Below are 14,668 nucleotides of genomic sequence, written 5' to 3'. Positions count from 1 at the left end.
GTAACCACACCACTTTTTGTTCCTCTGTTCAGTCTTGCAGCGTTTCCCTGAACGTTCATATTAAAACCAATGATGATATGAAATTAAAGGTATTTGTATTTTCTCATTTGGTAGAAAATACACTATTCTCTGATAGGCACTTTTTGAGACAAATATCCATTATAAATGGTTTTAAGACTTTCTTTTTGTTGGAACATTTCATATTTATTTTCGTTGTTACAGTTGAATGACATCTTTATTCATCATCCGTTATACAGCTGCGGCGAAATTTGTGATTTTCTGCTAATAATGAAATACAACAGATATGAATAAACAAAGGCACTTTGGTCATGAGGTTGACATGTTTTATGTTACACAAAAACCTTGTGAATACAAAGGTGTGCGATTTTAAGCGATCAAAAAAAAAAATCATTCTTTGCTTCACACCAAGTGATCACAAATCAGGGTAATTCTTTGTTTTCATCAAGGCATCATCATACTACCCTTCAGCGTGTCCCCATGGTAAAGTGGGGCATAATATCTGGCAAACTGCCATCCGTAACGACTAATTTCTATGTTGTAATCATTGGACATCAGATAAACCTAACTTAATGCTGAACAGGAACAATATCTGCACACATTAAATTCAGATTCTGCCAACCAGTTGCAATACATCACATAACAGTGGGATATGAAATGTCAAAGGTTGGATATTCAGGTATATTTACAGAGAAAAGATACAAATAAACATACAGTGTTATACAAAAATAATACGGCACTTTTTTTTGCAATCACTGAATTTTGCTCCCAAACAATGACAAGAATGTGAAGAATTCCCCCGTCTTTTTAGTGTTTGAATGTGCCATAGCCAGTTGGATGCTGTATTGTTGCTTATGCAATGCACAGAGTGATTGAAAAGCCTGAGCAGTCCATGAACATAATTAGGTGTTAGCGTACAGGGCTTTATATATAAGGGTGAGTTCATAAACATTGTTTTGAATTCCATCCTGTGTCTTCACCCCCCTAATCACACAAGCATTCACCAATCTAATGTTAAGACACAGTAACAGATAACGACACAAAGAAGATGTGGTCCGCTTAGAAAATATATTCCTCAAACACCAACCATTCACTCCACGTGTCTGTATCTGGTGAAGAGATTGTAAAGAACTCGCAGTGTAGACTTCAGGTCACAATTCACTATATCTGAAAAATCAACCAGCAGACATTTAGAATTCTCTAAGGATGGCTACAGTCCGATTCACACACATATAAATGGCTGCAAAATGGTTACATAACCGAGATAACAATGTTATGCATACATCACGGATTTAACGGACTTCAGAATGAAGTTAGCTTTTATTATGGGCTCTGCATGTCAGACATTTAGCCTGGGATGGCTTTAAACCTCCATCAAGAAAGACATAACTTGATCTACTGATTTAGCCGAAGAATGCCATTTCCTGGGAGGGGCTGAACAGATGCTCGTAGATCCTACACCACAGAATGCACAAGCTGATGGGCACAGCAGGACAACGGCTAACTGAGTTATGCCAGTGTGTCCATTTGTTTGTCAAGGCCCTACATCAAACATGTGTCACCATCTAAGGAATCTGGGGACCACTTCAGTTCAAATAGCACAGTTGGGTAAAGCACTATTTTTAAAGAATTAGACAAGGAATATTTCTCAAATGGTCTGACCACATGGGTTAACTAAATTTAATAATCAGACAGGTATATAAGTATATAGTATATAACTGAATAAGCTTCATCAACGCCCTTCAACATGTCTGCATATTTAAAACAGATAGTATAGATGCTTTATATACATTCTGTGAAAATGTATGGATATACTGTATATGAAATATAGTGTGGGGGATCATATGAGTTCATGTTTATTAGTTGCTTACCCTCAGGTCTGGGCTTTGGCCTCTCAAGGCCACCATCCTGCATGAGCTCAAAGGAGAAAGCCACGTTGTGCACCTGCACAAAGCACACAGAAGAGAAGCATGGGCAAGGTCAAGAGAAAGAGAACAGATATACAACAGCCAGTCAACCCATTTATGGTTAACCCATTACAGCTCCTTCAAAATCTCCAGCTGAAGGATCTGTGTCATTGTAATCATATAATCACTAACACAATGTATGAAATCAATACAAATCAATGTGGAAAGGCAATTGAAAATGTTTGAAATTTAACAGGCCTTTTGTTCACCGACATGAGCAGAATACATAGCAAGTACAATGCACTAGGCTAGTTCTTGGCAGTAATGGCAGCTCCAGAGTTTCTATCAGAGTTTCCTATTGAGAGTGGAGAGTGAGTATTGATAGTGACTGATTAGCTGTGGGTGTGGTGTCAGATTCTTCTTTTAAGCCACAAATTACAATATTGCAGATTCAAACAGTGAATCAGGCTTTCAATTGAGAAACATCTCCAACGTTCTTGAGTGTTCAGTTTACCTCAGTACACTGACTGTACAAAAACTCGTTCACAATCCAAACAAGTGGACCTGACGGACTTTGTTCAGTACATTGCAGGATTTCAGCCAGACATTCCCCAGCTTCCTTTCCCTTTCTCTGTGTTACCAGAATGACAAATGAGATCACTCACATGTCATGAGTGATTTGTTAAATCTATTTGTTAAATATATTTACAGGAATGCACATTTCCTGTGCATACTGTACAAGGGAGTACATTTGGCAGTAAACCACATGCTCATAACAATGACAAGGGGCTGAGAAGACAGCTGTAGTAAGGTCATGTTTATTACATGTAAGATGAAACGCTTCTATTTTGTATTTCCACAGGACCTAATACCCATTCACACACAGCCTCGCCAAGCCTCATGGTAAATAGAGATGCAGGCACAAATGATGCTGTTACATTGTATAATGTTGAATTAATCTGACAATAAATATTGGTGTATTTACTAACACTCCATGTTAACACCTGCATGTAATTAATGATAGTTCAGAGATAATTTGTGTATGTAAAATATATTTTACCTAATAAAAAGTTACTGTAGAGGAGTTTTAACCAAAAAAAATCATTTTGAATGTACAGGCAGGGAGTAAATACTAGGGTTACCTACAGTAAGTGTCCCAAAATATAGTATTACTGTTGGTATAGTTGTTCTTTTCAATTAATTATTACAAATGCATGCAATGGAAGCCCATGATCCGATCCCCCATGCGTTGGCATGGATAGAGTATGCAGCAGATTTTGGAAGGCAGAATCACACACACATGGCTTACAGCATGTTTGACTACATCATATCCCAGCCCAACAGCACAACCCTTCACTCCATCTCCTCCTCCTCTCAACTGCAGCTTCAAGATTTGAAGATTTGTTGGTCTGACTATGTATATCCACACACTGATATTTTCCTCTTTCCTCTATTTTCCTATTTACCTTCACACACACACAAAGATAGAGAGAGCGGGAGAGAGAGACAAAAACAGACTCTTCTTTAGCACACTGACATGTACCCATATTGTACTGTGTGGATCACAAGTCAGAAAGTAAACATCAGCATTTTAAACCTTTAAGCCAGTGGAGTAATCAGCTCAGTCAACACAGTAGGCTTAAGCGAGAGTGAATTTCAGAGATAGTTTTGCTGTCTGAGTCTGTGTTGGAGTGTGCATGTGTATCTCTCTGTGTGTATAGTGTGTGTGTGTGTGTGTGTGTGTGTGTGTGTGTGTGTGTGTGTGTGTGTGTGTGTGTGAGTGTGAGTGTGAGAGAGAGAGAGAGAGAGAGAGAGAGAGAGAGGGTAAGAGAAAGAAAAAACGAAAGAAAGAACGAAAGAAAGAAAGAAAGAAAGGCATAGAATTGGAAGAATGGTGTGCATGTGCCTGCACGATGGGTTGGCGAGTATTTGTGAGATTGTGTAGCAGGGCAGATCTCCAGGACAACATTTGGATGAATCTTAGAACAGATCAGATAGGAGGCAGAGGATCAGGGGAATATGGAGAGGGTCACTTGTAGCCAACACTAGCCAGGGAAGATGGAAGAGAGCAAGGGAGGGAGGGAGGGAGGGAGGGAAAGGGAGAGAGAAGGGAGGAAAGACAGGATTCCTTCAGGCAAGAGGCTGGGACTCCAACAGCGCTTGGAGAAAGGAGCCCTCTTCCCAACTTCTACTGCTCTGTCTCTCTCTCTCTCTCTCTCTCTCTCTCTCGCTCTCTCCGCATTAGTGCTAATCTCCCAGCCACTTATCGATTTTCCTGCGCAGAGGCAGATTACAGATGCATCCTGGTCCATGCCCATCCTGCTTGGCAGAGAAAAATGGAAGGGACCCAGGTGAGCTGAAACGCTGCCCCCTCCGCGAACCAAGCTGAGCGAAAGCATAACAGACCCACACGCTCACTGCACCGAGAGCGCAGGGTGCATTGTAAACATTAAGAGTAATTGCTTCAAAGACTACAGTTAATTACTGCTAACCTGTAATCAGCTTCTTTAGGAAGATCAGTGAAATTAACCCCAAATTAAAGGGAAACAACACATTTTTTTTACACTGCTGAATGGCTGAAAGGTGCACTGTTGATGCGTGTTCCACGTTTCTAGCACAGGAATTGGCACTGACCAAAAGAAATTATGGCAAATAAATGCATGGAATAAATGCTGTTGAAGGAATGAAAAAGGTAAAATGCCATCACTTGTTGGAATGTTTAGATATTTCGAACGTTGTGTCCACAAGCAATGTATGTACAGTGTGTATGATTAAACAAAACTACCAGTGCTTTCGGTTACTGTAAAGAGGCTTAAGAGGGCAAAATGCCTTTGTTTTTGAAACGTACCTTCTGATCAAAGTTTTCAGGAGTGAGGAAGAAATTGTACAGTGAGACAAAATAGCCTTCCAGCAACCCCATCAGCAGGACAAGATACACACCATCTGCAAACTGAGCACATGCAGACAGATAAACATATACAGTATTAATAAACAACATTTTAAAACACGAAAGCAACTAAGTCATTTGTAATGGTGGTACTGTTTCTCATCCTCCAGCTGTGTGTGTCGGTGTGTGTGTGTATCTGTGTGTGTAGTGGAAATGTGGGTTACCTGTGTTTCTAACTCAGTCACCTCCAGGTTCAGCTTATTCAAGTGCTTGTTTACAAAGGTAATGAGTGTCTGCAAAAAGCCAGCAAGATACAGTAAATGACCACCTAGGTAAGGGATAATGTATAGAACGCCGGTCATTATTGGGAAAATAAGTCCCGACCGGGCGAACCGGACCCCGATGTGCAGCAGAGGGGTCTTGTTCCGCCCTGAAGGGACTTATTTTCCCAATAATGACTGGCGTTCTATACATTATCCCGTTTATTACACACCTACTTGCCAAAATGAAACCATAAACACCCCACGATATGACTATTTAGCCTACATAGCCTAGGTTATAGCCTATTTGTTACGGTTCATCGTGGCTTTTGCTGAGAAACAAATTGTTTGCAACAACACACGCTGAACTTGAATCAAACGTTCTTTAGAACACAGCTGATCAACCATCTGCTTTTCACTTTTCAATGAAGTTCCAGTAGTTGCAGAGTGATATGAAAGACATGAATCACAAACTCCATTGCCATTGACAGCGGTCATTATATACTTTGCCGGTGATTATAGATTTAACAGACCTTCCGAACGTTGGGAAGGCCCATTCAAGTGAATGGAACTTTCTGCAGCACTCTGAAAAGCTGTGTAATAATAAGTAATAGGGTCCTTACATGATGAAGGGAACTGTGAGTATCCTTATACTACATAATAACAATAACATATTTCAACTTTATCTTATAAACTAATACACTAAATACAATGTATATATAGTACACCTTTCACAATCAAAAGGTCGCTTTGCTCCCCAAGTTTGAATGGAATGCTATATAATACTCACTCACTCATACAGGCCTTTACCTGCTCTTATTTACCACCCCCTTTCTCCTTGGTCCTTGCTAACTTTGAAAAATACACACATAGGTGGTACTGACACGTACATGTCACTTCTGTAAGCCTACTAACAAGGGGCCCCTTTGTGCTAAAAGGGGAGCCTGAACAGCTACTCATACCTTCTTCACTACATTCAGCTTGTCGGGAGCGTGGTCGAACAGCGTGTCGAAGGCATCCCGCTCTGCGAACAACACACACACACACAGAGGGTGAGAAGAGAACAGGCTAATCCCCATAACAGGGTCCAGTGCAAAACACAGGCCAGCCAAAATAGAGAGATGGCAGCCACGCACTTCAAACTAATCCATTTGCTCCATGTGTTAAAACACACCAACACACAGCACGAGACCAACACACAGTGCGCGACAGAGTTATCTGTAGATGACTATCAAAACACATACCATGCCTTCCGGACAGAGCCCTGAAAGAGAAATAACAAGCCAATTAGAACATCTCAGTTTTAAAATGGTCGGCTCTGTGGGGAAACAATGAATTACCATGACCCACACATACAGAGACACAAACACACACAATTTCAATACAAGACAACATGCCTGAGCTGGCAGCAGAAAGTCATAGCAACTGGAAGTGAATCTGGAGAATGTGCTAAGAATGCTATGGCAACACAACAAGCTGGCTGTACAGTTGTTCACCAGATCATTATGAATCGGACACAATACTGAGGTGTATGTGTGTGTGTGTGTATTGAGGGTGGCAATAGCATGGGGGATGGGGGCCACAGACAAAAGGCTTGGAGTGGAGGATAGTGGCGAGGTTTGTGTGTGTGTGTGTGTGAGTGTGTGTGGGGTGGGGTGGGGGGGGGGGGGGGAGAGAGTTGTTGGGCTGCAAGCGGGGGGTCCCTGAGGCCGAGCGATCAAACAGCGGCGGCCGTTGCTGGACACGGAGCAGGCCCCAGAGAGCCTGTCCTCCTCTTCCCCTCCTCCTGCTCTAATCTCTGGTGCCAGTGGCGAGCCTGGGCAGCCGCTCCTGCCTGTGTGATAACAGCCTAAGCAGCCCCCCCCCCCCCCCCCAACACCACCACTAGTCGCAGCAACCACTTCAGCCCAGCTTCCCATATCCCCCCAGCTGCTCTGAGCCTGCTGGACCACAGCACTGTGTGTTTGAGTGTGTGTGAGGGACAGCGACAGAGAAAGAGAGAAAGAAAGAAAGAAAGAAAGAAAGAAAGAAAGAAAGAGAGAGAGAGAGAGAGAGATGCTGTTGTACTTAATTTAACCTATTGCAACTCCTATGAGTTATCTTTTCATTTCACAAAAGGATCAGTTTTAATCACACTGATTAAACTACAATTATGTCAATAAACATTGAACAGCATTGGAAAGCAATTTCCCTACGAGTGTGTATGACAGACATAAAAGATAGACCCAGTGATGCCACTGATTCTGAAGTGAGTCCCTCTAGCATGTCATGATTAACTCAACATCAACTCAAGGCAGGGACACCTGGCAATCTTAAAAGTACAACCATGACACATAATGGGAACACTCTGTGTGACAGAGGTTTCATAAGCTCTTTAAAGAGGAGTCAAGATTAAATTATACTTTGATCTGCTGTCATGCACTATAACCACTCACAGAGCTGAACTGTCTTTGCCTAGCGACAACCAGCACAAATATGGCAGGCCATTTAGGTGTCGCGAGCAGGCTACATGGCTAAATTGTCTGGACATGATTCTTTTTACTGTCTATAGCCGCTGGCACAATGACTGAACAAAAAAAGTCCCGTTTAAGATTCGCCATTTCAAAGTGAAGCCATCATATCTAATTGTATGGTGAAGATGAAGGTTTGTCCTATTCTGAACCATTATAGTGGAGAGTGAGACCCATCATTTTAGGAGATGTGCAAAGAAAGCAAATGTACCCTATTGATCAGGCAGTGAGAGTAAAACCACTGTTCGGACGAGGTGCACTTTTGTCTCATTTACCATAGCTATGTGTCCACAGCGATGAAACTCCTGGACCATAGTATGGCCATTTACATGCCGCGATTATTTTGCTGGATTCAGGTAGTGACAATGATTTTGTCTCATTTACCATAGCTATGTGTCCACAGCGATGAAACTCCTGGACCATAGTATGGCCATTTACATGCCGCGATTATTTTGCTGGATTCAGGTAGTGACAATGATCATTAAATCTGTGGTGTTGCAATTATATTCAGCATAGTTAGTCAAAGGCAACATGGGTTTCTCTCTGCATGTCTAGCTTTTTGAAAATATGTTTTTAAACACAAGGCTTGTTATATTTTCACACTATATATTATACTGAAACCACTTTCCTGTTCTGCCCTCATTTCTGCCTATGATGTAGCCTGAATCATGCCATTATATTTTGACTGTATAGTCACTGTGTTCTTTTGTGTAAAATAAACAATAATCGAGTCACCCTTGAGTTCTTCCAAATAGCGCTCACAAACTCATTTATGTGATTTTGTAAAAACATTACATTAAAGCATCTGCAACATACTAACAGCAATGTGCATTGTACAGTAAGGGACAAAAGGAGCATTATTTATCCTGTATAATACCATTGCACACTAGCATTTCCATTGGAGTTATTGTGAACATGAACCAGACATACTCAGTATTTCCAGTGATCTCCTCCTGAATCTGACGAGATTGCAGAATACCCTCCCGTTTCTGAGGAAATCAAATAAGACATATGCATAATAAATAACATTTGATATAACAAATCTATCAGTAATATTAGTTAAATTAGTACATTTATTACGAGAAAGGTACTGCTGTGTGTGTGTGTGTGTGTACTCACCTGAACGATAACAACTTGAATGGAGACGTGGTCAGGAAGTCGGATGGGGGCTCTGAAGTGCTGAGAGACCGCCACCAGTAGGTGAAGAATGGCCACAATGCTTTTGGCATGAACAGCTAGCAGAGACCCAAACAGAGAAGAGAGAGCTCAGCATTGAAATACATAACAAATAAGAAGGCAGGTAGTTGTGAGTTAAACTATGAAAAGTGCATGTAAATTGCTCATCCTTGCTGTAGGCCTATTAGGCCAACATTTCTACAGAATGTCAGTCATTTCAAAGGAACTTGTAGGTGGTTCATCACTTTGTGATCACATCTGATAATATCAATTCCACACTCAAGATTAAACACTGCTGGACCACTAGAATGACGAACTAAATCTGTGATATGATACAGTCTCTGAACCAATTTAAGCCTTGGCTCATTAGCATTACATCATTGGCAAGCTAGTTGAAGAACTGAAAGTATAAGTATAAATACTCTTTTCATCCCGTGAGGGAAATTTGGTCTCTGCATTCATCCCATTCCGTGAATTAGTGAAACACACACAGCTCACAGTGAACACACAGTGAGGTAAAGCACACACTAACCCGGAGCAGTGAGCTGCCTGCTACAGTGGCGCTCGGGGAGCAGTGAGGGGTTAGGTGCCTTGCTCAAGGGCACTTCAGCTGTGGATGTGGGCATGGGAGGGCAGTACTCAACCACTTCCCCCACCCACATTTTTCCTACTGGGTCGGGGATCGAACCGGCAACCCTTCGGTTACAAGCCCGAAGCCCTATCCACTAGGCCACAGCTGCACACACACACACACACACACACTATAGAAACTAGACTATAGAAAACTATAGCCTATACCTAAATGGTATTCAACATCTTTTTAACCATGCATCTCTATCTATAAACCATCAGACACGTACAATCGACATTCCACTTAATGCTCCTGGTGGACACCTTCAAAGCATCATTGATCCTCTCCAGCACTGTCTGCAGTTTCTGCTTTTGAGCAATCTCAGACTGAGTGACCTCCGCCACATTCAGCCTCTCCCCCTCCAGTTTTTCTGAGGTAAAAACAGAGAAGAAAAATTAGCTCAAAAGATGCATCATCATCTTTGTTGTTGAGAAGTGGGGTGTAATGTTGCCAGGTGGCCCAGGAGAAGGGGAACATACCAAAGAGCTTCTGAAGAACCTGTCCGTCGTACAGGTCCTCGGCCAAGTCCTTGACGATAATCCTTTCCCCGACCAGCTCCTCGTTAATCCAATCAATGAGCACCTGTAAAATGTAAAGAAATCAATGCTGATGCAAACCTACAACACACCATGACGTGCACAAAAAAAGAGTGCTTCCTAAAATAGTCTCCAATGACCACCCACTGGCACTCAGTATCGCTTACGCATGTCAGTAGCTGGGTTTCCATCTAATGCACATTATATCTACAGTATTTGAATACGAAATAAACTGGAAAATCTTCAAATGTGTATTGAAATTGAATTCGCTAGAGGAGGGTGGATTAAGGCAGGGATCACATTGACTAGTGGCAAGCGGTAGATTTATATTGTTCACTATGGTTCAACAGTTGGAGCGGCAGCATTGGCATGAAAATATTTAAGCATTGAACTTGATTCATTCAACTTTCAAAGCCCAAGAGTTAGCGTGAGTGTAAACCGTTCATGTAACTTTGGAAGTGTCAGAGGTAGAATTTCTTTTGAATTATTATGACAGAACCAATTTAGTCCCATATATTCACATTTGTAACATTTCTACCTGTGTGTTTCTGTAAACATTGCCCCATTGACCATGCGTTTTTATACCACAGCAGGTTAGAACTCTTCCTTAGATTAGGAGAATGTCCATTTTTCACTCGCACAACACAGTGGATGGAAACACACACAGACATGCATATTTTTGAGCCAAATTGTTATTTCTGCAAATTTTTAGCAATGCACATGGAATATGTGAATTAGCTGAATGGAAACCCAACTAGTGTGGTAAAATCAATGTCTTAATCCAGGGTCCACATCCTTTTGAGGACACGGTCTATGACAGTCTACGAAGATGTGGCCTTCTGTAACTGTGACAAAAGTGGCGTTGTTAAATGTGGCGGCTGGTCAAGTCCTCGGTGGTTGAGTAATCTTCCATTTTGGCTTGATAACATGAATAGCCACAGGCATATAATGAGTCTTGGGATGTGAGACAGCCTAGTCTCACAACTGTGACACATTCAGACAACAAATGCAGCCCTTGAAGCATGCAAATTGAGACACACTAAATGACACACATACCTTCATCAGCTCTTGTAGTTTGCGGTCATTCTTAGAGTTTGGGTCAACCATGGTGCGGACCTCATTTTCCTCTGAGAAATAAGGAGGCAAAAAATGACTGACTTTTGACACATATGGTCATCTGAAAGGATATGGGGAAATTATGCTACATTCAACCATAACATACCTAGCATGGTGTCCTCTGGATGTATCTCATAGGGTGTTGGGCTCAGAGGCAGGTTGATGGCATTCATGCCTTCCTCCTGAAGCTCAGACACTGTAAGTGACAACAACTAATCATTTTTCTGATAAACAAACATCCCATGCTTTGGAAAAACAACATACCAATCTGTCACTTCTTGGAAAACAATATCTGTTAAAAGCCATTTTGCTTTTAAGGCACAAATAAAATTGAAGATAATGTTGTAGTATATGAAGCATATTCATAGTCATGTCTGTTCCTTTTGAAAACGATATTATTTGAGTCACGTTTCATCTAAATGTTAAAGGCAAGTCATGGTTAACTTTGACCATTACATACAGAAACCTCAGAGCTCTCCTGTCAGTCAATGGCATAATCAATAGTCTCCAAACCTAATCTGAACTACTCCTCCATGGTTTCCCTGCAGGTGTGAAAACATGTTTTCCATTTCTAGAACTAGTTATCACGTCCCTTATAGATACTTCATGGGGCACTCCCCATGATCACAAGGCTGACTCAACTCCAACACATATTAAGCTAGATTGTCGCTAACCCTTATTAGCAAGAGGTGAAAACGATGTTAAATTACCTTGAAACCCAAAGCAACACTCTGTCAATACCCAACTCCATCTGGGTTAGTCTATCAGTTTTAATTAACAATGCTAGGCCTGTATGCTCACGTGATTCTTAAAAGCCATCTCAGGAATTACTATTGGATTTCAAACATGTTTCAATAACAACAGATGCAATTATGACAGGCCTTGTTCTCATCAGTTCAATCTTCAGAGTCAATTATAATTTGACACCCATGAGACAGTAGGTGCTGCCATGCACAAGCCCCATAAGACTTGCACATTCCCAGAAACCTCTGCAGAGCCAGCATAGCAAAAAAAGTCCCACATGCTAGCAGAGCTTCTTGCTCCTGCACACAACCCAGCATGCACCTCTGTGCCACTTCAGCGATGCCTCCAGGGATGTCTACTTCCTGTGCTGGTTTCCAGGGGTGACTGACATCCTCTTAATCAACACCATCTCAACTTCTCACTCATGTGCGCATGCACGCGCACACACGCACACGCACACACGCACACACACAGTGGTTCATAACTGATGTCATCCATCAGTTTCTTCCCAGTGAGAATAATCCTAACCCCACCTTCGGTAGCCCCTGAGCACCCTCTTGACTGACATCACACAGTGGGAATAGTTCTTCAAATGAGCGACGTTATCGTATAATAAACCATATATTGCGTAAAAGCACAGACATGGACATGTTATAATTATGTCCTACCTGGACAGAAGGCACCACATCCCATTTCCCTCTCTTCTCCTTTCCTATGTGAGGGTATCAGCATCTCCCTCACCTCATTCCCTGCAGACACACCCTTTCTTTCTCTCTTTCTCTCTCTCTTTCAACCTTCATCCCTCTCTCCATCCATCTTGCTCTGTCTATCTTTCCATCCCCCAATGAGCAGGCCTGCTGGAGGTCCATACCCCTCCATTCTACTGCCTTCCTGTCCACAGTCATAAATGACAGAGAGTGATAAATCAAAAGAGATTCCCAGAGTCTCCCTGCACAAGGGGACAGCTCAATCAAATCACTATGAGCACCACGTCCAATGCACTCTCTGGGCTTACACTTGTGCAGGCTTAAACGGATGGGAGGGAGAGGAGAGACATAGAGGGAGAAAGACAGATGAGTGATGGAGAGAGTGAGCGAGAGAGAGAGTGTATGTGGAATGGGCTCAGCTGCCTATTTGATGCCACTTAGCGTTGCGCGCACAGACGCAAAGCAATTGCAAGACAAGTGCACTCTGGGAACATGGCAGGCCTCAGGGGAACACTCGGGCTTAATGGACAGCGAAGAGCTTAATTTATTTAATGTTGGACACTGGGAAAAACAATGGACAGAGCGTTTGCTTCCGCAATAAATTCACCCTTACCCTCCTGTGAGCACGCACAGGCAAGCGCTGTTACAGTAACGACGAATTAAGTAACTTTGTTCTTGGCAGCGATGATGAAACCACACTGGACAGACTAAGGCGCAGCTGGTCCTGTCAGGGTAAGTTTGCTCTTGCCTCATTCCTAAGTAATTACATCTGAAGGAGTTCACTGTACGCATAGCCTACCTTAGATGGTAATAGGCTAAGAAGCTGACTACAGGGATTCATCATCGGTTTAGAACTGAATCTGACTTAAAACATATCATCGACCCAGTCTAAATTTTACATTTCGAACCAGTCACCTGAACACCCGCTACAATGGCAGATTAACAGTTTTGCTTATTATGCAAAGTGTGAAACAACGCCCCAGGGGATGTTTTTCATGAAGCATCTGTGCGGCTACCAAATTGGATAAACATTTTCCCCACCGGGTAGTTTGCTTTAATGGTCAAGTTTACATTCATTCCACAAATAATTTAAGTGTTGTCGCGACTGCTTCTGTTACCACAGATAGCCTACAACAGTTTACCATCAAATATGGCATCGAAGTTAAGCGGGCAAAGCGGACATGTCGAGGTGTCAACATTGGGAAGGCTTAGTGTAATAGGCTACTGCTTTGGAAAACGGTAATGTTATGCACTGCACCAAAGTGTCCAAATACATGTAGCCTACCTTCCTTAGCCTTTTTCCTTCTTGCCAAAGTTCCTCCAAGTTTCCCCAGGAACGAGTCATCTTTCTTTCTGGAGGACGGCGATTTAGGAGTGGGAGATTTGGGTGAGGACGGGGATTTTTGCGGAGATGACGCCATCTGACTTTAAAACACACTTCACCACCGGCCAAAAGTAAGTTATATTTCACAACAGAATATCGGTTTCTGTGATTATCCACCTATCTTAACTTTTTTCCATTAAGCGGAAACGGAATTCCAGATATTTGCCCTGCCTTCGTAAACGAGATTCCCGTGAGTTTTCGCGTTCCTTGATTTCAAATCCCTCCCTCTTTCCAGGGATTGGGAGATCGACCGAAAGTGACTTGCTTGCTTGCTCAGAAAGCCCGACTTTCCCAGTTGAGAAGTCGTTCTTCATGCGCTTTAAGTCGGACTACAAATAAAATATATGTTTGAACATACAAATAAAAGATATGTTTGAACAGTATTGTGATTGTTATTTCCAGTCCATAGGCCTACAAATAAAAGATTGAACAGTAGGCTATTGTGAGTGTTATTTCCAGTCCAGTCATTCAAGTCCAAAATGAGAGAGACAGACTCTAGACCTAGAAAAAAAATGAATGATCTACACCACTACTTACCTATAGGCTACAAAGATGTTAGAACACTGTAGCCTATCTACTTCTTCTTTTGACACTATTTGCCATAGGCTACTGTTAAGGCATTTCCACTAAAGATGAGTTTTGGCAGGCATTTGATTGGTAGGTGGCAAACTTCAATGCCCATAGGCTATAGGTGGATTTTTAACAAATGTAAAAAGAAAAATGTCAATTTTAGATGTATAATTCAGAAAAAATGTATTAAGCCTGTTGGACTCAGTAAAGACCGAAATAGTT

General features: G+C 42.0%; 1 protein-coding gene across 1 annotated transcript; it reads right to left on the bottom strand.

Annotated features, from left to right (window-relative positions):
- Window positions 1–330: 330 nt before the first annotated feature.
- parvaa (parvin, alpha a) lies at window positions 331–14,052 on the bottom strand. The gene is made up of 13 exons (XM_042109098.1): window positions 13,778–14,052; window positions 11,148–11,237; window positions 10,982–11,052; window positions 9,869–9,971; window positions 9,619–9,759; window positions 8,702–8,817; window positions 8,513–8,571; window positions 6,317–6,336; window positions 6,035–6,096; window positions 5,037–5,105; window positions 4,774–4,875; window positions 1,890–1,962; window positions 331–1,185 (listed from the first exon to the last, which is right to left on the bottom strand). The coding sequence occupies exons 1-13, from the start codon at window positions 13,911–13,913 to the stop codon at window positions 1,109–1,111; spliced, it is 1,119 nt and encodes a 372-aa protein (XP_041965032.1). The 5' UTR covers window positions 13,914–14,052; the 3' UTR covers window positions 331–1,108.
- Between the last annotated feature and the right edge of the window lie 616 nt (window positions 14,053–14,668).

Source organism: Alosa sapidissima, chromosome 11 (assembly GCF_018492685.1).
Source record: "Alosa sapidissima isolate fAloSap1 chromosome 11, fAloSap1.pri, whole genome shotgun sequence".
In the NCBI taxonomy this organism is placed as follows: Eukaryota; Metazoa; Chordata; class Actinopteri; order Clupeiformes; family Clupeidae; genus Alosa; species Alosa sapidissima.
The sequence above is the reverse complement of the archived record's forward strand: the minus strand, read 5'-3'. Positions and strand labels throughout refer to the sequence as shown.